At 38.9% G+C, this 26,524-nt stretch overlaps 1 protein-coding gene across 3 annotated transcripts in view; it reads left to right on the top strand.

Moving 5' to 3' along the window:
* The first annotated feature begins 11,614 nt into the window (after positions 1-11,614).
* The window catches only part of abch1 (ATP-binding cassette, sub-family H, member 1), a 67,176-nt gene continuing 52,266 nt past the window's right edge, over positions 11,615-26,524 (top strand). For 2 of the 3 annotated variants that reach the window (XM_061911343.1, XM_061911344.1), the window contains exons 1-4: positions 11,615-11,751; positions 18,829-18,974; positions 25,450-25,609; positions 25,705-25,859. In XM_061911343.1, coding sequence (XP_061767327.1) covers positions 11,689-11,751; positions 18,829-18,974; positions 25,450-25,609; positions 25,705-25,859 — 524 coding nt within the window. In that variant the 5' untranslated portion in view covers positions 11,615-11,688. Of the gene's footprint in view, positions 11,752-11,867; positions 12,103-18,828; positions 18,975-25,449; positions 25,610-25,704; positions 25,860-26,524 lie in introns of those variants that run through there. The other variant, XM_061911346.1, reaches the window with a different exon arrangement.

Here is a 26,524-nt window from a genome sequence, read left to right as displayed (position 1 = left end):
ATAAGCCGGAGTCCTTTGAACGCAGATTTCTTGCCGGGACATATGGTACAATACAATCGGCAAGTTAGGCCGGAGCTAGACCGTGTAGTATTTTATACGTAAGTAGTAAAACCTTAAAGTCACATCTTAAGTGCAGGTGAGCCAGTATAGGCGTAATGTGATCAAAATTTCTTGTTCTTGTCAAAAGTCTAGCAGCTGCATTTTGTACCAACTGTAATCTTTTAATGCTAGACATGGGGAGACCCGAAAACAATACGTTACAGTAATCGAGACGAGGCGTAACAAACGCATGGATAATGATCTCAGCGTCTTTAGTGGACAGAATGGAGCGAATTTTAGCGATTTTACAGAGATTATGAAGATATTACGATATTATGAAGATGGCTATGGTTTTGTTTTGTTTGGTAAAATAAATTTTCTATTACCAGTCAAACTGTCGGATTTTCACCAACAGGCCTTACTTTACTGGAAATTGTTGTTTAGACACAATTTCTCACCACACAACACGCCTGTATGGAACCATTATTTTTTGAATGAAATAAGTTTATTTTGGTCATATAATCAATCAAATCAATCAACCATTTTGTGTGATCAGTTTTACAGTACATGTTGTATGTATACAATAATGCACATTTACACACGAAAGAAAAGAAAAAGAATGACCAAAAAAGGAATAGGCTGATGCCAATGCTTATATTTGCCTATCCTATACCTTCACAGAAGATTAGATTGCCTGTAACATCAACGTTATAAAAAAAAAATCAAAAATCAAAAATCAATGGGATGAAATTAATTGTTACTATATTTTATAATTTTCAATTATTTCACCTTTCAATGTTTTCTTAAACCTTACCAAAGAAGTGCATGTCTTCAGCTCATCACTGAGCTTGTTCCACCATTTAACTCCTAAAACTGTAATACATTTGTATTTTATATTTGTTTTCGCTTTACCTATTTCAAAAATCGATATCCACCGTAAATTATAGTTCTCTCCTCTTAAATGAAATAGCCTGAGTATACAAACTGGAAGGCTGTTGTTCTTTACTCGAAACATAATTTCCATTGTTTTTAAAAACACAATGTCTGAAAATGTTAATACATTCAAACTCATAAATAATGGATTGATATGTTCATAGTAGCAGGCTTTGTGTATTATTCTAATGACCCTTTTTTGAAGTTTTATTATTGGGTCTATATTCTTTTTTAATTCTAGTGAATAAAAAATGCAACTCTGTAGGTATTTTAGGATGTCAGACATGTTATGGACAGTTTGTTTACATATTAAAAGTATCAATGTTGTTCAAAAAAACTGTTTCAAAAGATCACCAAAGCAATACTTCTACTCTTAAAATCTATGGTGACTCAGGATGTTTTTTATTCAAAGACGACCCCTTGTCTGAGAAACCTTCTTTTTGAAGATGTTCATTTCTGTGATGAAAAATGTTCCAACAAATATATGAGGGCAGTTTTAGTGAGAGAATATTTTTCCAGGCACAGTTCATAGACAATACATCCTGAAGAAGTTAGCAAAATTTGAGCTACGGAAAATAAGCACAAGATATATGACATACCCAATTCTTACCAAAATTAAAGAAATACCATTTTTAATTATTAATGGAATATACCCTTCAAAGGACTTTTGGAAACTTAAATTTAACATGGAGGTTGATGGCTGAGGATGTCAACCATCTCTTTGTGGAATGTGAGAGTGTACATGTGTTTTGACCAAATTTCAATGGTCAAATCGACTTCACCACCTAACATTGAATAAACATTGTCAAAAAGCATGTTGTTTCAACATATTTGTGTTATAGAATATTGGTTGGGAAATGACCAAATTTCAATGGTCAAATCAACGTCACAATCTGAGATTGATTAAACGTTGTCAAAAAGAATGTTGATCCAACATTAGGGTTGAGTAGCTTAACGTCAGGACCTAATTCAACAAGTTCTAAGCGTTGTTTCAATGTCTTGTGCCTGCTCGGACAAAATTACCGACCCGAGCATGAATTTTACGCGGTATCAGAATGGAAAGAAAATCAGTGATACCACACACTGTCTCGAACTATACATCAGGTTCATAAAAATACAGCCCCCCGACCACCAACCCCCATCTTGTCCAAAACTCACCGAACTTGTTCTAAAACGTTTGTGCTGTTTGTCATTGAATTTGCAGTATCAATGCGCACATCACTGTGGGTGTGGATAGTAATAAAACGTTAATGCGTGACCCCAGGGAACATGCTTTATCAGTATCATACATCATGTTTCAAACCCCGTTTCGAAAAGCTGTGCACTATAAAACGTGTTCATTGCAGCCGTTAATCCTGACTTCATTTTTTTTTTCGTAAAAAAACTCCAAAAACAATCAGCACACATTGTTTTATTGATTTGTGTTTTGTTGGTTAAAGTGTCTTATATATTGTGCTCCTGAGTTAATGTCGGTCAAAAAGTGTTTATAGTTTGAATAAGGATGCAACTTACTAAAAAAACAACAATGTTGATAAACATATTATATGTTGTAAGTTTGTAGCACTTTTTTTTTTTTTTTACAAAATTAAAACATATCAAATCTCTCTTGCATACTTGTTTGTATGAAGTTGTATTAAAATTCCTGCTTTTTACTCATTTTTTTTATTTTTTTACTGTTGTTTTTTTTTTGTCCCCTGACAACATGTTGTGGGCCTCCAAAACTTTGGACACCTTTGCGCTAAAGTACCAAAAACATCAATATTGTAAATTCAGAATCGATACCAGCGCATAAAGATCTGGTATTGGCGGTATCGATGTTTCAGTATCAATCCATACATCACTAGTTACTCAACAGGCACAATCAATCAATCAGTCAATCAAAGTTTATTTATATAGCCCTAAATCACAAATGTCTCAAAGGACTGTACAAACCACTACGACTACGACATCCTCGGAAGAACCCACATAAGGGCAAGGAAAACTCACACCCAGTGGGCAAGGAGAACTCACACCCAGTGGGACGCCAGTGACAATGATGACTATGAGAACCTTGGAGAGGACCTCATATTCGGGCAACCCCCCCCCCTTTTAGGGGACTGAAAGCAATGGATGTCGAGCGGGTCTAACATGATACTGTGAAAGTTCAATCCATAGTGGCTCCAACACAACCGCGAGAGTTCAGTTCAAAGCGGATCCAAGACAGCAGCAAGAGTCCCGTCCACAGGAAACCATCCCAAGCGGAGTCGGATCAGCATCGTAGAGATGTCCCCAACCGATACACAGGCGAGCGGTCCATTCAGGGTCCCGACAAGCGGTCCATCCTGGGTCCCGACTCTGTACAGCCAGTACTTCATCCATGGTCATCGGACCGGACCCCCTCCACAAGGGAGGGGGGGACAGAGGAGAAAAAGAAAAGAAGCGGCAGATCAACTGGTCTAAAAAGGAGGTCTATTTAAAGGCTAGAGTATACAAATGAGTTTTAAGGTGAGACTTAAATACTTCTACTGAGGTAGCATCTCGAACTGTTACCGGGAGGGCATTCCAGAGTACTGGAGCCCGAACGGAAGACGCTCTACAGCACGCAGACTTTTTTTGGGCTTTAGGAATCACTAATAAGGCAGAGTCCTTTGAACGCAGATTTCAAGACATTAGCCTTTATCAAGACATTGATACAATGTTGATTATACATAAATGTCCTTTAAAACTGACTTTGAAACAACGTTGCAAAATAGGTGTAAATTGAGACGAATGTTGATGTCTAAGGTTGGATCCACGTTGTCGGTTGGGAAAATGACCAAAATTCAATGGTCAAATCAACATCAGAACCATACATTGATTAAATATTGTCAAAAAGAACGTTGATCCAATGTTAGGTTTGAGTTGCTCAACATCAGGACCTATTTCAACAAGTTCTTAATGTTGTTTCAATGTTTTGTTTCTGCTGGGACAAAGTTTCAGATCAGTATTCCTGACCCCAGCCTGAATTTTACTCGGTATCAGATACTACTGAAAATCAGTGGTATCGCACAACACTATCTCGAAAAAAATACAGCCCCTCAGCCCCAAATTTCGATACTCAAATCAACGTCACAACATAACATTAAATAAACGTTGTCAAAAAGCATGTTGTTTCAACGTTGTGTATTTGTGTTGTGGAATACTGGTTGTGAAATGACCAAATCTCAATAGTCAAATCAACATCACAACACAACATTGATTAAACGTCGTCAAAAAACATATTGTGTTGTAGAATATTGGATGGGATATGACCAAATTTTAATGGTCAAATCAACGTCGGAACACAACATTGATTAAACGTTGTCAATAAGCATGTTGTTTGTGTTGTAGAACATTGGTTGGGAAATGACCAAATTTCAATGGTCAAATCAACGTCATAACACAACATTGATTAAACGTCGTCGAAAAGCATGTTGTTTCAACGTTGTATTCGTGTTGTAGGATATTGTTTAGGAAATGACCAAAATTCAATGGTCAAATCAATGTCAGAAACTGACATTGATTAAAGTTCGTCAAAAAGCATGTTGTTTCAACGTTGTATGTGTGTTGTAGAATATTGGTTGGGAAATGACCAAATTTCAATGGTCAAATCAACGTCAGAACCTGACATTGATTAAACGTAGCCAAAAAGTTTGTTGCTTCAACGTACTTGTGTTGTAGAATATTGGTTAGGAAATGAATAAATAAATAAATAAATGGGTTGTACTTGTAGAGCGCTTTTCTACCTTCAAGGTACTCAAAGCGCTTTGACACTACTTCCGCATTTGACCATTCACACACACATTCACACACTGATGGAGGGAGCTGCCATGCAAGGCGCTAACCAGCACCCATCAGGAGCAAGGGTGAAGTGTCTTGCTCAGGACACAGCGGACGTGACGAGGTCCCCCAATGTTGTGGAGAGTTATAAAGGACTGTATGGTTCTATAAAGGTAGTCTCATTCGCCCCCGGGGCGTCGATCAGGACACAATGGACAGGACAGTTCGTTTGGGATATGGCAGTTTACTTTTTTAAGTAGGCAGGTTGACAGGCATGGGAGGTTACAATGGAATGGCTGAATGGTACAAGTATTGGTGGTTCTGCAGTAAACAGATAAGAACATCATAACCAATTAGTATGGAATAACATAGCCTACGTAGTAATAGTACATATCACCTTAGTGCAATAATATATCATGGATACACAATATAGCATATACCAGTAATAATTGGCATTTAGTACACATTAGCTTCACCAGTAAACAGTAAGCCCTGCCATATACACTACAGGATAGCATCAAACTAAACACTCAAATAACATCACACCAACATTTAACTGAACTTAAATGTCTTAACAAGACCAGAAGGTCTACAGAAGGCACATAAATGTGGTGCTTGTGACCTGCCGTGCAGGATAAGGTGCTCGCTTACATGTTCAAAGGAACAAAATGTCCGAAATGTTCTCTTTGAAGAGATAAAGGACTGGTACATGAAATACATTGTCTAGACCAGGGGCGCTCACACTTTTTCTGCAGGCGAGCTACTTTTCAATTGACCAAGTCGAGGAGATATACCTCATTCCTATTTATAATTTATATTTATTCATTTATGAAAGAGACATTTTTGTTAACAAGTTAATGGTGTTTAATGATAATACAAGCATGTTTAACACACATAGATTCCTTTCTTTCATGAAGACAAGAATATAGGTTGGTGTATTTGATTCTGATGACTTGCATTCATTGGAATTAGACAGTGGTGCTGATAACGTCCGCATTTTCAAATGGAGGAAAAAAAAAGTCCTCCTTTCTGTCCAATACCACATGAAAGTGGTTGGATTTGGCATCTCATTTGTCCAACTTGCATACTCGTTTTTAAACACTTTGTTATGAGAGTAGCATACAGTATGTGTGTGGCCCTTTAATGTCTGGCAGCAGGTGAGTGACGTCAGTGAGTGTGCGGGTGGGCAAGCAAGTGAGAAAGCGGTCGCTGAGGGCGGGGGAGAAATACATTGGCATCAAACTCCGTAGCTTGCTAGCTTGTGCACGCTAGCTTTCTGAGACTCTTATTTTGTTAGCACAGGCAGGATGAAACAGGTCTTTTATGGTGAAGACAGGAACTGTGCTGTCGGTCTTTAGAGTTTTGACAGTAGGTACGGAGTCTCTAGAAATAAAATGTGTTTCTCTGCGTCCGCCCTGTTAGTGATTTTTTTCTTGAATATGAGCTCGCAGCAGCCAGCGTCATCTCACAAGATCCTCGGGTGCCGAGAATGTCAAACAACTGATGAAAGTGAAGTCTTGGTATGATTGATGATTGCTCATTTTTATGTCTATTCTTTAATGCCTGGCTTGAGATCGACTGACACACCCTCCGAGATCGACCAGTCGATCGCGATCGACGTAATGGGCACCCCTGGTTTAGACGCTGTAAACAAGGCACGCTGCGCACCAAACAACTGTATAATGAACTTACATTCGTCAGTGACGCACCAGGTACCGCAGTGCTATACAATCTTACAAGTTGTAGATATATATATAGGCAGCAAATGTAAAAGACTGGCATTCACCACTCTGTGCTCTGTTTTGGTTAGAATGAATAAGCGCGCCCCACAATGCCTTGCGCTCTTAAGGTGGACTGCTCACAATATAGTCTCTTAAGGTATCACAGAGTTTGGGAACCTTTCTAACAGCCGCCCCCGAATAGGTGACAAAGTTATTAGCGTCTCATGAAGGGGCGATGGTGGCAGTAGAGCTGTCCTCTTCCTCGCCGGGTGGAAGGGCTGGCAGGACAACCAGCCTGGCAACTGGTCTGGTGTATTCACGGTCTCTGATCCTCATGTCTGCTGAACGGATGTGGCCGTCGTTACTAGGGTGGACCTTAGTGACATGACCGATGGCCCACAAGGCCCGTGGAAGCTGGGGATCCGCCAACATCACTACTGAGCCTTCTGCGAGGTCAGCTGGCGTAGAGTGCCATTTATGACGAGTCTGGAGGCTTGGCAGATAATTTCTTAAGAAACTGGACCTGAAGCGATCCGCCAGGACCTGTGAATTCCTCCATCGACGGCGGCTCAGTAACTCAGTCTCTGGGTATACGATCTGGGGCAAGGACCCGTCTGGCCGCCCCATCAACAAACTATTGGGGTTCACAGGATCGAGATCTGTGAGGCTGGAGGAGACAAACCCCAATGGCTTTGAGTTAAGAATCCCCTCTAACTCCAGTAGCACGGTCCGCAGCACTTCTTCTGAGACTGACTGAGTTCCCACTGTGGTGTACATGGCGGTTTTTACGGAGCGGATTTCCCTTTCCCATGCAAGTGAGGTGCTGCGGGGGGGTTGAAGTGGAAGTCAACTTTTTGCTTGGCAAGTTGCTGTTGCAGGTCTGGTGACAGGGTGAGCAGTCTGCTGCCTGATGGTACGGGCTTTCCTGCTTTCAAGAGCCGCAACTCCTCTGGGAAGCTCTCGCACTGTGCTTGCTTTAATATGAGGGTCTCAGCATTGCGATAGTCTTCGGCAGTGTAGCTACCTGCCGCCCCATGTAACCCCTGCATTGTAGCTACTAGCAGCTCTTTCCAGGTAGCATACTGCTTCACCTCTGCGTCTGTCGTACTAGGTGTTGTTAAGGTGACACCGCAGAAAGTAGACTGTCATACTCTCAGGCATCGCCTTCCTGTTCGACGTTGGGCTTGACAGGCCTTTCATCTGAAGTCTGAAGGAGGAGGGGGGGGGCCATGGCTCCACCTGTTCGGCTTGGTCAGGTCCTGTAGAGTCTTTCCCCTGGTGATGTCATCACCTGGATTCCTCGCTGAATCTATGTATCGCCAGGCGGTGGGACTTGGGAGGTCCTGTATTTCGGCCACTCTGGTACCAACGAAAATCTTGAAGCGACAAGACTGTGACTGCAGCCACGCCAGCAGTGTTGTAGAGTCTGTCCACAGGATGGTCTGATCGATCTTCAGTGTGAGCTCTTTCTCTGGGAGTTTAGCTAGTTGAGCTCCTGTGACCGCTCCACACAGCTCCAGTCTGGGTATGGAGAGTAGTCGCTTGGGAGCAACTCTGGACCTGGCGAGTAGGAAGGACAGATGGACTTGACCTCGGCAGTCCAGCCTTCTCAGATACGCCACCGAGCCATAAGCTTGTTCCGATGCATCACAGAACACATGGACTTGACGTGTGACACTTGACTCATCCACTTCGACTGGTATATACGCTCGTGGCAAGGTGACTTGAGAGAGAAATTGTAGTTCTTCCTCCCAGGCCGTCCACGCTTCTAAGAGGTCTTGGGGCAGGAGAGGATCATCCCAGTCCCTGTTTTTCTCCCAGAGGCGTCTGACAAGCATCTTGGCTCGAGTGGTGTATGGTAAGATAAACGCTGAGGGGTCATACTGACTGACCAAAACCCTGTAGATGTTCCGCATTGTTGGAACTCCGTACTCTATGGGTCGATGCTTGTAGCCCATGGTGTTGGTTTGACAGTGCCAGCTGAGTCCTAGAGTGGATTCAGGAGAGTCTGTTCGGTCTTGTGCAAGCCAGAGCTCAAGGATGTCGGACCTGGCTTCTTTGGGCAGGTGTCCCACGACTTTTGGCACGTTGCTAGCCCACTGGTGTAGATCAAACCCACCAACTGCAAGGATTCCACAAAGTCTGTCTACCGACTCTCTGGCATCCTCAGGTTTGGGCAGACTCCGTAGGAAATTGTCAAAAATGAAGGACCTCTCTTTAGAGAGGCTCACATCATCTCCTGGCTTGCTATGGTTGGCTACATGGAGCTGTAGAGCAAACGTGGAGCAGCATGGACTGCAGGTTGTGCCAAATGGTAGAACTCGCCACTCGAACCCTGCTGGGGTTTCATCTCTGGTCAAGTCGCGCCACACGAACCGCAAGAGAGGACGGTCTTCAGGAAGGAGACGGACTTTATGGAACATCCCTTTAATATCTGCGCTTAAGGCGACTGCATGTTCCCGGAAGCGCAGTTGAACTCCCAGGAGTGATGCTCCAAGGGTGGGTCCTGGCAGTAGGGAGTCGTTCAGACTCTGGCCCCTGTACTGATAGGAGCAATTGAAAGCGATTCTGTTCTTGTTGTTGTGACACACCATGTGGTGAGGAATGTACCACTCTTCTCCGCCTTGGTTAGCCTACTTAAGTCTTTGGGCACTGACGGTGAAGGGGAGCTTCGCTGTGGATCTCACGTGGTGAGACTGCGCCGTCCCTAAAATGATGACAGAGGTCTGTAATTTTCATCATAGGTACACTTCAACTGTGAGAGACAGAATGTGACAAAAAAATCCAGGAATTCACTTGTAGGAATTTTAAGGAATTTGTAAATTATGGTGGAAAATAAATATTTGGTCACTTCAAACAAGGAAAATCTCTGGCTTTCACAGACTTGTAACTCCTTCTTTAAGAAGCTCTTCTGTCCTCCACTCGCTACCTGTATTAATGGAACTTGTTTGAACTCGTTATCTGTATAAAAGACACCTGTCCACAGCCTCAGTCAGACTCCAAACTCCACTATGGCCAAAACCAAAGAGCTGCCGAAGGACACCAGGAAAATATCTGTAGACCTACACCAGACTGGGAAGAGTGAATCTACAATAGGCAAGCAGCTTGGTGTGAAAAAATCAACTGTGGGAGCAATTATCCACTGATAATGTCCCTCGATCTGGGGCTCCACGCAAGATCTCATCCCATGGGGTCAAAATGATCATGAGAACGGTTAGCAAAAATCCCAGAAACACACGGGGGGACCTGGTGAATGACCTGCAGAGAGCTGGGAGTAACAAAGGTTACCATCAGTAACACACTACGCCGACAGGGAATCTAATCCTGCAGTGCCAGACGTGTCCTCTGCTTAAGCCAGTGCATGTCCAGCCCCATCTGAAGTTTGCCAGAGAGGACATGGATGATACAACAGAGGATTGGGAGAATGTCATGTGGTCAGATGAAACCAAAATGGAAGTTTTTGGTATAAACTCAACTCGTCGTGTTTGGAGGAAGAAGAATACTGAGTTGCATCCCAAGAACACCATACCTACTGTGATGAATGGGGGTGGAATCATCATGCTTTGGGGCTGTTTTTCTGCTAAGGGGACAGGACGATTGATCCGTGTTAAGGAAAGAATGAATGGGGCCATGTATCGTGAAATTTTGAGCCAAAACCTCCTTCCATCAGTGAGAGCTTTGAATGGTTGACCAAATACTTATTTTCCCACATAATTTACAAATAAATTCTTTAAAATTCCTACAATGTGAATTCCTGGAATTTTTTTCCACATTCTGTCTCTCACAGTTGAAGTGTACCTATGATGAAAATTACAGACCTCTATCATCATTTTAAGTGGGAGAACTTACACAATCGGTATATATATATATATATATATATATATATATATATATATATATATATATATATATATATATATACCGATTGTATATATATATATATATGTATACAATCGGTATATATATATATATATATATATATATATATATATATATATATATATATATATATATATATACACAAATGTAGCTGAGATAGCCACCAGCGCCCCCCGCGACCCCAAAGGGAATAAGCGGTAAAAAATGGATGGATGTATATATGTATATATACATATATATATAAAATGTGATTAGGTGGGGACTTGTCCAGGGTGTACGACACCTTCCGCCCGATTGTAGCTGAGATAGGCACCAGCAACCCCCGCAACCCCAAAGGGAATAGGCGGTAGAAAATGGAAGGATTGATGGATGGATATATATATCCATCTTCTTCAGATTATCCTAGGTCGGGTCGCGGGGGCAGCAACTTAAGCAGGGAAGCCCAGACTTCCCTCCCCCCAGCCACTTCGTCCAGCTCTTCCCGGGGGATCCCGAGGCGTTCCCAGGCCAGCCGGGAGACATAGTCTTCCCAACGTGTCCTGGGTGCCAATTGCCCTGCCTTCGGCTGCAGCCCGGCTCGCATCCTCTATGGCCACTGCTATGGGTGGTGAGCCCATTGGAGGGGGGACACACGTTGCATCTTTATATATATATATATATATATATATATATATATATATATATATATATATATATATATATATATATATATATATGCATATATATATATATATCCATCCATTTTCTACCGCTTATTCCCTTTGGGGTAGCGGGGGGCGCTGGTGCCTATCTCCGCTACAATCGAGTGGAAGGCGGAGTACAGCCTGGACAAGTCGCCAGCTCATTGCATACATATATATATGTATATATGTATATATACACGCACATATATATATATATACATACATATGTGTATATATATATATGTATATATATATATATATATATATATATATATATATATATATATATATGTATATGTATCAGAAAATTTATTTTATCAGTCACTCATTACGTTATCTTATTTTAAACATCATCTTACTGGAGTGTCCTTTATAACGTGTCCTTGCTATTTTTTTTTTGTATCTCATCATGACGTCACAAAGCACCAAACAAACTGCTGGAGTCTGATCAAACATTGACGATTACTTGTGCCAGCCGGAGTTGCATTTAAAAAACACATTTTTAAAAAGAGAAACATGTATAAATGTATATGTATATAAATGTCTATGCGCGCCCCCGCGACGTGGACGTCCCCACGCCCCCTCCCGTTCTATTACAGCTGGTGTAGCAGCCGCGCGCGCGCGCTCCATCCTCCTCGTCCTCATCATCCGCCGCCATGGTCGTGCAGGTTGCCAGCTCGGATGATGTGCAAGTCGAAGTCACCGAGATGGACGAGCGGGTAAGGCGCCATTTATTTTTGTCTTCCTAAAAAAAATGATGGAGAGGAGGGTGCATTTGCACGCGGAAGCGAAAGTGCGTGCGCGCGTCTCGGTCATGCGTGCGCGCGTCTTGGCGAGGAGGAGGGGGTGAATCCTCCCCCGTGATGGCGGCGCATAAATGACAAAAATGGCTCACACTTATTTCCAGGATGTGGGCCACCTGTTGGACACCACGCGTTACTCCGCCTCGTCTCGGGGCCGAACCGGTTCTGCCGCTTCGCACGGAGGCTTTTAAGCGGAGCTGCGCGGGTAAAAATGCTGCAGTGTGACTGACATTCCCATCTTCCGCGTCTTCCATCTTATCACCGCGGGTGAGTTTTGCGCTTTCATGTCTGCTACCTCCACTCGGTCCTGTTCAAATTACGTCTTTTTATTTTCTTTTTCCAGACGTAGGTTGAGGCGTCATATAAGGGTCAGAATTATGTAATAGAGTTAATCACTAAAAGGGAAAGGGATGGAGGTCTAAAGGCGAGTTGGAAAGAAAGAAGGATGAGATTGTTATTCGTTTTTTTTTTTTTTTTTGTGTCGAGTAAGCAAAGTTCCCAGCAGGCATTAGACATTGAAACTTTTTTTGAATTAGGTCCTTACGTTGAACAAATCAAGCTTAACGTTGAAACAAAGTGATTTTTGCTACGTTGATTTGAGCATTGGAATTTGGTCATTTCCCCAACCAATATTCTACAACACAAACATAACGTTGAATCAACATGCTTTTCAACAACGTTTAATCAATGTTGTGTTCTGACGTTGATTTAACCGTGGAAATTACCCAACCAATATTGAGGTGGCGACTTGTCCAGGGTGTAACCCGCCTTCCACCCGATTGTAGCTGAGATAGGCGCCAGCGCCCCCCGCGACCCCCCCAAAAAAGGGAATAAGCGGTAGGAAATGGATGGATGGATATTCTACAACACAAATAAAACGTTGAAACAACATGCTTTTTGATGACATTTATTAAAAAAGACAGGTTGTGACATTGATTTGACCATTGAAATTTGGTCATTTCCCAACCAATATTCTACAACACAAACAACATGCTTATTGACGACGTTTAATCAATGTTGTGTTTTGACGTTGATTTGACCATTGAATTTTGGTCATTTCCCAACAAATATTCTACAGCACAAATACAACGTTGAAACAACATGGTTTTTGACAACGTTTAATCAATGTTGTGTTCTGACGTTGATTTGACCATTGAAATTTTGTCATTTCTCAACCAATATTCTACAGTACAAATACAACGTTAAAACAACATGCTTTTTGACGACGTTAAATCAATGTTGTGTTCTGACGTTGATTTGACCATTGAAATTTGGTCATTTCTCAACCAATATTCTACAATACAAATACAACGTTAAAACAACATGCTTTTTGACGATGTTTAATCAATGTTGTGTTCTGATGTTGATTTGACCGTTGAATTTTGGTAATTTTCCAACCAATATTGTACAACACAAATACTACATTAAAACAGCAAGATTTTTGACAACGCTTAATCAATGTTGGGTTCTGATGTTGATTAGACTATTGAAATTTAGTTGTATCCCAACCAATATTCCACAACACAAATACAATGTTGAAACAACATGATTTTTGACAATGTTTATTTAATCAATGTTGTGTTCTGACATTGATTTGACCGTTGCTTTTTGGTCATTTCCCCAACCAATATCCTACAACATAAATTGAAGCAACATGATTTTTGACAACGTTTAATCAATGTTGTGTTGTGATGTTGATATGACCATTGAAATTTGGTAATTTCCCAACCAATATTCCACAACACAAATTCAACATTGAAACAACATGCTTTTTGACAATGTTTAACAATTAATGTCATGGTCTGACATTGATTTGACCGTTGAAATTTGGTCATTTTCCAGCCAATATTTTACAACAAAAACAACATCGAAACAACATGCTTTTTGACAACGTTTATTCAATGTCGGATTCTGACGTTGTTTCGACCATTGAAATTTGGTCATTACCTAACCAATATTCTACAACACAAATACAGCCTTAACACAACATGCTTTTTGACGACGTTTAATAAATGTTGTGTTCTGATGTTGATTTGACCGTTGAATTTTGGTAATTTTCCAACCAATATTATACAACACAAATACTACATTAAAACAGCATGATTTTTGACAATGTTTAATCAATGTTGGGTTCTGATGTTGATTACACTATTGAAATTTGGTTATATTCCAACCAATATCCCACAACACAAATACAATATTTATTTAATCAATGTTGTGTTCTGACATTGATTTGACCGTTGATTTTTGGTCATTTCCCCAACCAATATTCTACAACACAAATACAATGTTGAAACAACATGCTTTATGACAACGTTTAATCAATGTTGTGTTCTAACGTTGATTTGACCGATGAATTTTGGTCATTTCCCTAAACAATACTGTACAACACAAATACAATGTTGAAACAACATGATTTTTTGACAATGTTTATTTAAACAATGTTGTGTTCTGACGTTGTTTTGACCATTGAAATTTGGTCATTTCCCAACCAATATTCTACAACACAAATACAACATTGAAACAACATGATTTTTTGACAAATTTTAATCTATGTTGGGTTCTGATGTTGATTTGACCATTGAAATTTGGTTAGTTGCCAACTTAATATTCCACAACACCAAGACAATATTGAAACAATATGCTTTTTGAGAACTTTTATTCAATGTAAGGTTGATTACAGCATTGAAATTTGGTCCTTTCCAACATTGCACATCAATTTGTCTGAATTTACAAATACAACTATTTTGCACCGTTGTTTAGAAGTCAGTTTTGAAGGACATGTCTGTTTAAGCCACAATGTATCAACTTCTTGTGCCTGCTGGGTTGTCGCCAGGCCGGTCAAACCGCAAGATGAAGCTGTGGGAATGTTGCCGTGTAAGTTGTTGTTGTTGTTCTTCTTCTTCATCGGGGTTAAAGCGGGATGCTTTCTTGGACAAGACTAGAGTCATAATAATCTGGATTACTTGGCACGAATGACACTTTAGTGCTGGGTTGTCCAATCTTGAGCCACCAAAACGATAATTTAATACATACGTGCCTCGCAACGACTGAGAATATTTACAAAACTTCCTTGATTTTAGGTGTTCGATTCAGACAAAGGGCAATTAGGGGGCTGGGTGAAAATTGTATCATATAAGTGTTTTGTTTTGGTCGACATTGATAATTATTTACGTTTTTTGTATTAGTGTAAATATGGAACTATTATTGCGGCAACATTATTTGCAAATGTACATCACAATCTGTGCGTGTATAATTAAATTTGTGAGCGCTTGTACTAATTTTTGTGTCTCTATAACGATCAAAGTGTGTGTATTGAAATCTACGTACGTGTGTTTTAGATCCGTGTACGTGTGTCTTAGATCTTTAAATGTAAACGTGTATTTCAAATGTAATCTTCCTCAGCTATCAAGGCAGGAAGGAAATGTCAACACAAGCCTGGAAAACAAACAAACGAACGTAAACAAAAAATCACATTGAACAGTCAATAGTAACATCTTAAAATGAAGGTGCAAAAAAAAGTAATATGTAAGAAAAGATTAATAAAGTGTAAGAAAATAGTGCAAAGTGTGAAAATGTAAAGAGAGACTTGAGAAAAATTGTGAGGTTCAAACACTGATGGCATCTATTAAACAAGACAAGAAGCAATGAATCAGACAGAGACGGAATTCAATTTGGATCAGTGAGGAGAAACATGTACATCTGTACCCTTGTACAGTGTCATTACACTCTGGGGAAAGATTGAACGCCTCCTCCTTTATTTGGACTTTCCCGATTACATGGCAACAACTGTTTCTAAGGGACGGGGGTCGTAAACTTCCATCGCCTTTGATTACAGCAGTTCAAAGAAAAGTTCGTAAAAAAGTTCGAAGAGGAGGTCCCTGTAGTGGCGTCAGGTCCTGCTTCCTCTTTGCTTTGTAGTTCTCAGGTCAGACAATATCTTTCTGTTGATTACAATACATAAAAGAAACAGAACACCTTCATGTTGCTTCCCATCCTACACAGTGGAGTTTTACAAGCCTTTTTGCTTGGTCGCATCAAAGACAGCTTTTGTCTTGCTCGCCGGGAACTCATTGACACAAAAAAATTTGTGATAACTTCGATACAATTATTCTGACGAATATTATTTTCTGTCCACAAATATCAGATGTATTGTTCTTAGTGACTCCAAAATGTACTTTCTGAAAGCTAAAAAGTTCCGTCAGCGCCGCACAAAATGCTTTAAGAGTTTTTCACTCGCAGCACAAAAAAACTGCATCATCCTGGTAAAAGAAATTTAAAAAAAAAAGGGAGCAAGATCGTGAGACAGGTTAGGTTTACCCTACTGATGATGTCTTGTTGCTATAGTAATCTTTTTTTGTGACAGCTGTGCTCTAAAGGGTGAGCACGGCTAAAGTGGTGGGGGAGGAGCGCCTTGCATCATTTACAGACCACTTTGGTCTGACTACAGTCCCCTTTGAAAAAAATCCCAAAACATTTTGTCGAACGCATTTTTAATGATATCGATTATGTGTCTATCGTGATATACTGTATATTGAAATCGTTTTAGCGCCCATCCCTAGAGTTGTGCTTTGACAGGGACTTGACGATATACGACATGTATCACGATGCAATATGGCGATATGAAAACAACATGGTGTCTCTCTCCTTTGTCATTCATTTCCCCTGGCTTGGATATTTTCTCCAGATTACAGGGTGGGAGGGAAACAGTCTCTCCATTCCTCTTTACGCCTGGCATGTATGGTAAAATTGACAATAAAGATTAATTGCAAGTTCGGTTAAAGCAGAGGTGTCAAAGTCGTTTTCACTGAGGGCCACACCGCAGTTTATTACAGTAAAAAAAGTACAGGTTTTTTTATTTATAGAAAAAAGCTGTAAAAACCACAAATCTATTAGTAGATTTGTAAAAAAAAAAAAGGTAAATTGCAATAATTTCACCTCAAAATGTAGTGTATATTACTATAAATGGAAAAACAGAAGTGCTGTTTTTATGGTAAAAAAAAAAAAAAGCAGCTTAGTTGCAGGAATTTTACTGTAAATTTTACATTTTTTTTTTACTGTAAATAGAACTGCAATTTTACACAATTTTTTTGTTATTGTATATTTTTCGGTGTATTACTGTAAGTGCCAAAATGGCACTGCAGTTTATTACAGTAAAAAAAGTACAGTTTTTTTTTATTTAAAGAAAAATGCTGTAAAAAAACACAGTAAATTTCACAATTTCACTATGAAATCTATTTCTACTTTTACATTGCACAATTTGATTTATAACTTGCTTTGAAATTATGATTATTAGTATATATTTCTGTTTAAAAAATGGTTTTAATGTTTGATTATATACACTGTATTGCCAAAAGTTTTTGGCCACCCATCCAAATGATGAGAATCAGGTGTCCTAATCCCTTGCCCCGGCCGCAGGTGTATAAAATCAAGTATTTAGGCATGGAGGCTGTTTCTACAAACATTTGTGAAAGAATGGGCCGCTCTCAGGGATTTCCAGGGTGGAACTGTCATAGGATGCCACCTGTGCAACAAATCCAGTAATTAAATGTCCTTGCTCTCAAATAGTCCATAGTCAACTGTCGGCTTTATTACAAGAAAATGGTTGAGTTTGGGAACAACGGCAACTCTGCCACCAAGTGGTAGGCCATGCAAAATGACAGGGAGGGGTCAGTGGATGCCGAAGCACAAAGTGCAAAGACTTTCTGCACAGTCAGTTGCTACAGAGCTCCAAACTTCATGTGACCTTCCAATTAGCCCAAGTAAAGAATGGAAAGAGCTTCATGAAATGGGTTTTTATGGCCAAACAGCTGCATCTAAGCCATACATCACCAAGTCCAATGCAAAGCGTCGGATGCAGTGGTGTAAAGCACGTCGCCACTGGACTTCTCTGGAGTGATGAATCGCGCTTTTCCATCTGGCAATCTGATGGACGAGTTTGGGTTTGGAGGTTGCCAGGAAAACAGTACATTTTGGACTGAAATTTGGTGGAGGAGGAATTATGGTGGGGTTTTTTTTCAGGAGTTGGGGTTGGCCCCCTAGTTCCAGTGAAAAAAACTTAAAATTTTCCAGTATACCAAAATATTTTGGATAATTCAATGCTCCCAAACATGTGGGAATAGTTTGTAGTGGGCCTTTTCCTCTTCCAACATAACTGTGCACCAGTGCACAAAGCAAGGTCCATAAAGACATGGATGACAGAGTCTGGTGTGGATGAACTTGACTGGCCTGCACAGAGTCCTGACCTGTACCCGATAGAACACCTTTGGGATGAATTAAAACGGAGACTGAGAGCCAGGCCTTCACAACCAACATCAGTGTGTGACCTCACCAATGGGCTTTTGGAAGAATGGTGGACAATTCCTATAATCACACTCCGCAACCTTGTGGACAGCCTTCCCAGAAGAGTTGAAGCTGTAATAGCTGCAAAAAGTGGACTCATATCTTATTGAACTTCATGGGTTAGAAATGGGATGGCCCTTCAAGTTCTTATGTGAGTCAATGCAGGTGGCCAAATACTTTTGGCAATATAGTGTATTTTTGCCTAATTAGACAATATGTAAGTTAACATCCTTTTTTTTCTTCTAAACTAGAAAGAAAGAATACATTCAGTAAGAAAGGTTACAGTACTTTATTGATACATTTTATTTACAGGCTTTTGAAGGCCAAATAAAATGAAGTGGCGGTCCACATCTGGCCCTCTGGCCTTGAGTTTGACACATGTGGGTTAAAGTATTGCAGATTGATTCGGAAATAAGTCTGGTACGGTAAGAGGGAATCATTGTGGAAATTATTCGACTTAATGTATTAGTACAAAAATGGTGTACTGTGCCTTTAAGACATTTTTTTTTTTTTTTTGGGTGAGCTTCTATTAAAGAACTTTTTTGCACAGTTGGAGTCCTACTGGAGATGAAAAATGCACAGTGACAAGCCGTTAATTACCAGGAGTGCTCCATGTTGTTGTGTTCCTAAGATTTTGTCGATGTTTTGCAGATGCAAGGCAGCATGAAGGGCGATTTAGAGGCCCCCCAGACCCCCTTGAAGGAAGCGCCGGCTATCCTCTGCCGGGACGTGTGTCGTTCATTTGGCAAACTGAAAGTCCTCAACAACCTCAACCTGACGGTGCCTCAAGGACACATGTAAGACCCTTTGACACTTAATACCAGCTTGTTGGGATTTTATGACACTTATTTGAACATATTATTTAAAAAAGGCGTCAACGAAATCTTAGAAATAAAAAAATACAGCATAAAGAAACTACTATATAGTACGTTGGTCATTATTCAAACAAATCAACATGTTATTTGGATAGACGTGTTGAATTTTTGGAAGTAATCATATTACAATGTAGTTTAAATATTATATTACATTTGCAATTTTACCAAAAAAGTTCAATATGTTCTTGAATATTGGCGTACTTTTTTATATTACAGCTAATGTAAGATGTTGAAATATAGTTGTCTCATTTTACAAAAAAAAGTCAATGAGGTCATTGATTTTTTAGAAGTAAGAATATTACAACACGGTTAAAATATTATCACGATATTTTTACAAGGTTAAGAATGTTTGTCGGATAAAAGCCTGTTCATATTTTAGAAATACAAAATATTACCGGAATACAGGTGTTATTTTACAAAAAAGGTCAAATATGTTATTTTTAGAAGTAAAACATTACAACATAGTTTAAATATCATAATAAATTTATAATTTTGCCAAAAAAGGTTAACATGTTTGTAGAATGAAAACCTGATTGTACAAACCCCGTTTCCATATGAGTTGTGAAATTGTGTTAGATGTAAATATAAACGGAATACAATGATTTGCAAATCACTTTCAACCCATATTCTATTGAATGCACTACAAAGACAAGATATTTGATGTTCAAACTTATAAACTTTATTTTTTTTTTTGCAAATAATAATTAACTTAGAATTTCATGGCTGCAACACGTGCCAAAGTAGTTGGGAAAGGGCATGTTCATCACTGTGTTGCATCACCTTTTCTTTTCACAGCACTCAATAAACGTTTGGGAACTGAGGAAACTAATTGTTGAAGCTTTGAAAGTGCAATTCTTTCCCATTCTTGTTTTATGTAGAGCTTCATCCGTTCAACAGTCCGGGGTCTCCGCTGTCGTATTTCACGCTTCATAATGCGCCACACATTTTCGATGGGAGACAGGTCTGTACTGCAGGCGGGCCAGGAAACTACTTGCACACTTTTTTACGAAGCCACGCTGTTGTAACACGTCGTGAATGTGGCTTGGCATTGTCTTGCTGAAATAAGCAGGGGCGTCCATGAAAAAGACGGCGCTTAGATGGCAGCATATGTTGTTCCAAAACCTTTCAGCATTAATGGTGCCTTCACAGATGTGTAAGTTACCCAGGCCTTGGGCAAAATATGCACCGCCATACCATCACAGAAGCTGGCTTTTGAACTTTGCGTCGATAACAGTCTGGATGGTTCGCTTATTTCGAAAAACTATTTGAAATGTGGACTCGTCAGACCACAGAACACTTTTCCACATTGCATCAGTCCATCATAGATGATCTCGGGCCCAGAGAAGCCGGCGGCGTTTCTGGATGTTGTTGATAAATGACTTTCGCTTTGAATAGTAGAGCTTTAACTTGCACTTACAGATGTAGCGACAAACTGTATTTAGTGACAGTGGTTTTCTGAAGTGTTCCTGAGCCCATGTGGTGATAGCCTTTAGAGATTGATGTCGGTTTTTGATACATTGCCTTCTGAGGGATTGAAGGTCACGGTCATTCAATGTTGGTTTCCAGCCATGCCACTTACGTGGAGTGATTTCTCCAGATTCTCTGAACCTTTTGATGATTTTATGGACCATAGATGTTGAAATCCCTAAATTTCTTGCAACTGCACTTTGAGAAACGTTGTTCTTAAACTGTTTGACTATTTGCTCACGCAGTTGTGGACAAAGGGGTGTACCTCGCCCCATCCTTTCTTGTGAAAGACTGAGCATTTTTTGGGAAGCTGTTTTTATACCCAATCATGGCACTCACCTGTTCCCAATTAGCCTGCATACCTGTGGGATGTTCCAAATAAGTTTTTGATGAGCATTCCTCAACTTTATCAGTATTTATTGCCACCTTTCCCAACTTCTTTGTCACGTGTTGCTGGCATCAAATTCTAAAGTTAATGATTATTTGCAACAACAAAAAAAATATTTTCAGTTTGAACATCAAATATGTTGTCTTTGTAGCATATTCACCTGAATATGGGTTGAAAATTATTTGAAAATCATTGTATTCTTTTTTTATATTTACATCTAACACAATTTCCCAACTCATATGGAAACGGGGTTTGTAATTTACTGGTAAACATATTGCAAAATAGTTAAAATATTACCGGACTACAGGTGTAATTTTACAAAAAAGGTCAAATAGGTAATTTTTAGAAGTCATAATAATGTACAGTAATTGTCATTGAAATTTTTGATATAGGTATATTACAACAGGGTTAAAACATTATCACGTTAAAGTTGTAATTTTACCAAAAAAGGTTAAGAATGTTTGTCGAATTAAAGCCCATTCATATTTTAGGAGTACAAATATTAAAACAGAGATAAAATATCACCAGAATACAGGTGTAATTTTACAAAAAAGGTCACATGTGTTATTTTAAGAAGTAAAACATTATAATATAGTTAAAATATTATTATAGTAAAGATGTATTTTCCCCTATAAAGGTTAAGAATATAGAATGAATTTTAAAAGTTAAAATATTACAACACAATTAAGATATTACCTGAATACAGCTGTAGTTTTACAAAAAAGGTCATATGTTATTTTTTGAAATAAAACATTACCACATACCGGTAGTTAAAATATTATTATAATAAAATTGTGTTCATTCCCAAAAAAAGGTTAAGAATTTAGAATGAAAATCCGACTTTATTTTAAAAGAAAAATATTACAACACAGTTAAGATATAAGCAGTATATAGGTGTAATTTGACAAAAAAAGGTCAATGTGTTACTGAATATTTTCATACTTTTTATATTACAGGGAATGTGAGATGTTGCAATATAGTTGTTTAATTTAGCAAAAAAGTCAGTAACGTATTAAAATAAAGGCATCATTAAAATTTTAGAAGTAAGAATATCACAACATCGTAAAATATTATAATAGAAAAGTTGTAAATTTACCAAAAAATGTTTAAGAATGTTTGTCGAATGAAAGCTTGATTGTATGTCAGAAGTAAAAATATTATAAATTTGTCGAACATTTTTGAGAATGTGTGTATATTTGAAATAAAACTACTAAAACACAGTTAAGATATTACCAGAATACAGGTGTAATTTGACAAAAAAGGTAAAATATGTTTTTTTAGAAGTAAAAACATTACAACTTGGTCAAAATATTATCATAATAAAGTTATAATTTTGCAAAAAAAAATTAAAATGTGTGTAGAATGAAAGCCTGATTATATTTCAGACGTAACAATGTAGCAAAATAGTTCAAATATTACCAGAATACAGGTGTAATTGTACAAAAAAGGTCAAATAGGTCATTTTTAGTAGTAAAAACATCACAACATAGTTAAAACATTATCAAAACAAAATCGTAATTTTGCCCAAAAATTTGTTTTAAAATGTTTGTAGAATGAAAGCCTAATTGTATTTTAGAAGTCAAAATATTTCGACAGTTAAAATATCATTAGAATGCAGGTATACTTTTACAACGAGGTCAAATATGTATTTTTTTTAGAATAAAAACAATACAAGATTGTTGTAATTTTGCCAAAAAAAAAGCTTACAAGTGTTTGTATAATTAAAGCCTGATTGTATTGTAAATATATCAAACATGTAATTTTTGTAAAAGTGAAAATACGACAACATGATTAAAATATTACCAGAATGCAGGTGCAATTTAACAATAAAGGTCAAGTAAATTATTTTTAGAAGTAAAATATTTATAGTTTTAAATAAATATTACAACTTAGCTAAACAATAACCAGAATTAATTTGTAATAATTGTACAATAAGGTCAATGTATACTTTACAAGTAAAAATATTGCAACGTAGTTAAAATATTATTAGAATACATTTGTAATTTTACAAAGGGGGTCAATATGTAATGGCCATAATGGCATAATTGTTTCTTTTAGAAGTACAAAAAAATTGTTAACATATTATTAGAAAAAAACAACTAAAAAAGGTCAAATTGCAAGAATGTTTAAAAATATATTATTGAATTGTTATACAAATATTCACCATGATTACAAAACCCCTTAGTGAGATTATTTTGCTATTTGTGCATTTACTGCCCCGCTGCGCCGGCCTCGTTAGCATGTTCCTTGATTAGCACCTGGCCGACCCGTCTTCTCAGCATATAAACCCATTGTCATGTTATCTGACTGATAAGGTCTCCCCCTTGTTTCGCTCGCAAAAATCTAAACGGGGAACTTTCAAAACACGCCCGCAGTACATCCACACGAATGTGTTGTTCACACGATTGTTTTTTTGTCCTGTACTGCAGTTTAGCATAATTAGTGGCAATTGACGTGAGCGCCTGCATCACTGGGTCAACACCTAGCAACATTCCTTAAGTGACAGGTATAATTGGCTGAGGTGGAGCAGACTCCTTTCAGTGCAAATACTTTCTGCCGCCAAAAAAGAGTTGTCTAAACGTAGAAGAAGTCAATGCGTTTTGCACATTTTTAACAGGATGAAAGTGAAAGTATGGCTGGAATGCTCTTCTTTTGACCAACCCGAGCAGCTTAAAACGAGAGCCTGTTGAAGACGCACTCAGGCAAGTGGTGTCCAAAGTGCGGCCCCAAGGCGCATTCCAGCAGTACAATAAAAGACTTTAGAGATTGCAAATAAAGATTCAACCCCCACACTAAAAAGAAAAAGGTCAAGAAAAAAGTTAATATGGCATCAAATGTTGTTGCATACCTTAAAGGGGACCTGGGCTTTATTTTTAATTTTGCTTATCTTTCACAATCCCTATGAGAGACAAAAACCCATGTTTTTTGTTTGTTTTTGCTTTCTAATTTATAATCATCGGATTAATCCATAGGAGCCAGAGGAGCCTGTTCAGTGCTAGACTGCTTCATCCCAAGTGCAGGACTAATAGACTCAAGGACTCCTTTGTCCCACACGCCATTAGACTGTACAACTCCTCTCTGGGACGGGGGACGGGGGGTACTAGGATGACAGGGGATGCAAAACATTAACAGTGCAATACGTTTTCATAACATGGTCACTACTGCCTACTTTGTCTTGTTATATTCTTATTTTACTGTTATATTGTTATTCCCATTGTTTTTATTCTTTTTGTAATATTTCTCTATTTTGGTTCCTTTTAAACCCCCATTATTTACTTTTTTTTTTTTTTAAATTGATCTCAACTCTACACTGCTGCTGGAATTTTAATTTTCCTGAAGGAACTCTCCTGAAGGAATCAATAAAGTACTATCTATCTATCTAGCTATCTAATCCATTTTGCCTCTAGAAACGCACCAAGTATTAGCAATATTGTTATTACAAGCACTTACATAGACAAACATTTTTTTTTTTTTTGCAGCTGCTGCATCATGATCGCGTCTGACTCTGTAGAAGTCAATTCCGGATTATAAATCATGTCTCTCACCTGGATAGTAGAAGGTTGTGGACATAAACCGAGGAATTGGTCATCCCTGACATTCAATTTGTACCCGGAAATGGCAAGAAAGACAAGAAAACTTTGCGTTTGCGGCACTGGCTTTTTTTTTTTTTTACTTTTTGGGTGGATTTAGAAGTAAAAAAATTACAACATAGTTAAAATATTATCATAATAAAGTTATTATTCTGCCAAAAAATGTTAAAATGTGTGTAGCATGAAAGCCGAAAGAATGTTAAATCATCATGTAAACGGGAAGATATAAACAACACATCAGTAGGCATTCCAGTGAAATACTAACCAAATATACTGCATAAGAAGGGACTCATAAATAACTGATGAAAAATACATGTACATACAATTATGTTGTGCTAATAAGAATACACTAAATTATTAATGAATTTAATAAAAAATTAAAGTGCAAATGAAAACACAGCTCCACCACAACAGTCATAATTTTGGGGCTTAAGAAACTGCTATGACTTTAGCTCAGGTCTTGTTCTGTTTGCGTCGGATAATTTTTCTAATCAGGTAGTCAAACAAAATTGTGTTTCCTAGATTTATTTGAAAAGCTGGAGCATCTCAAAAGGCACAGGTCACATTGATAGCAAAGTATGTAAAGAGGGTGCAATAGGAAGAGAGATGCGATATTGTTTATATACTGAATACAAGGTGGGAGGGAAGGAGTGGGCTCAGTTTGGAGGGGGGTGAGAGCATATGACGCAACTCAGAGGAAAGCGCCCACATTGGGAACAATGGTGGATTGTTAAATGAGCAACAAGAAGGGATAAGAGATACTGTCAGTGAGTCAAAGCCCTCGGCCGCTCGGGACCCAACGCTGATATAAGACATAAAACAAAAACACAGAGCTTCAGCGATGCCATCTCAACATACAGCTACAAACGTAAAACGCAGTGACAACCCCAAAAACTCCAATTCTGGAATCCAACATGGAATCTGACCTGGTATTTGCCTTTCTGCCTCGCAGCTACGGCCTGTTGGGCCCCAGCGGCTGCGGGAAGACCACACTGCTGAAATGCATTGTGGGCACCCTGAAAATCCCCCGGGGCCACATCAGCGTGTTGGGGAAGCCGCCTGGGTTCCCTGGTCACGGTGTCCCGGGGAAGATGGTGGGATATATGCCGCAGGTAAGACACTTCGAATATACGCCGGCCCCTCCACAATAAAAGCCCGCTTGGGAGTATGGTATGACACTCCCCACACCTTGTCCCTTTGTCTTCAGGAGCTGGCATTGTACAACGAGTTCACCATCAGTGACACGCTCACGTTCTTCGGGAGAATCCACGGGTTGACGTGGAAGGAGACCAAGGAACGCATGGATTTCCTCATCAAGTTTCTGGACCTGCCGGAGAAGCACAGGGTCGTCCGGAATCTCAGGTGAGCAAAATAGCAACACATTCAATTGGTCGGTTCCATTTTGGTATCGATCCAATACCAAGTAAATACAGTGTCAGTTTTGATACTGATACCGATGATGATAACTTTGTGATTTTTTTCATCACGATGATGAGTTCAAAGATTTTAGGCAACCAAAGAAATGTTTTCGTTTTCATTGAGGGCCACATCGCAGTTATGGTGTCTCTCAGAGGGCCACTTGTAACAGTGAATATGTATTAGTACAGGGGTGTCCTGTATTAATTAGCACAGCATTGACTTATATGACCCGAGCCAAACAACCTACCCAAGTCATGGTGCGGGGGGAAAAAAATCAACCAGCACAAAAATTCTACAAACATGGTCACATAACACAAACTGCTCATTGAACTTTGTAGATATTTGAAAAAAAACATCCAATTCAAAAAATGTAAATTACACCAATTTAGAACACTATCCACACATATCCATGTTTGGCACATATGTGTTGAAGAATGTTGGTTGGGAAATGACCTAAAATCAACGGTCAAAACAATGTCAGAACCCAACATTGATTAAACGTCGTCAAAAATAATGTTATTTCAACCTTGTATTTGTGTTGTAGAATATTGGTTGGGAAATGACCAAAATTCAATGGTCAAAACAACATCAGAACCCAACATTGATTA

The sequence above is a fragment of the Nerophis ophidion genome, linkage group LG09 (assembly GCF_033978795.1).
Source record: "Nerophis ophidion isolate RoL-2023_Sa linkage group LG09, RoL_Noph_v1.0, whole genome shotgun sequence".
NCBI classification, from domain to species: Eukaryota; Metazoa; Chordata; class Actinopteri; order Syngnathiformes; family Syngnathidae; genus Nerophis; species Nerophis ophidion.
The sequence above is the reverse complement of the archived record's forward strand: the minus strand, read 5'-3'. Positions and strand labels throughout refer to the sequence as shown.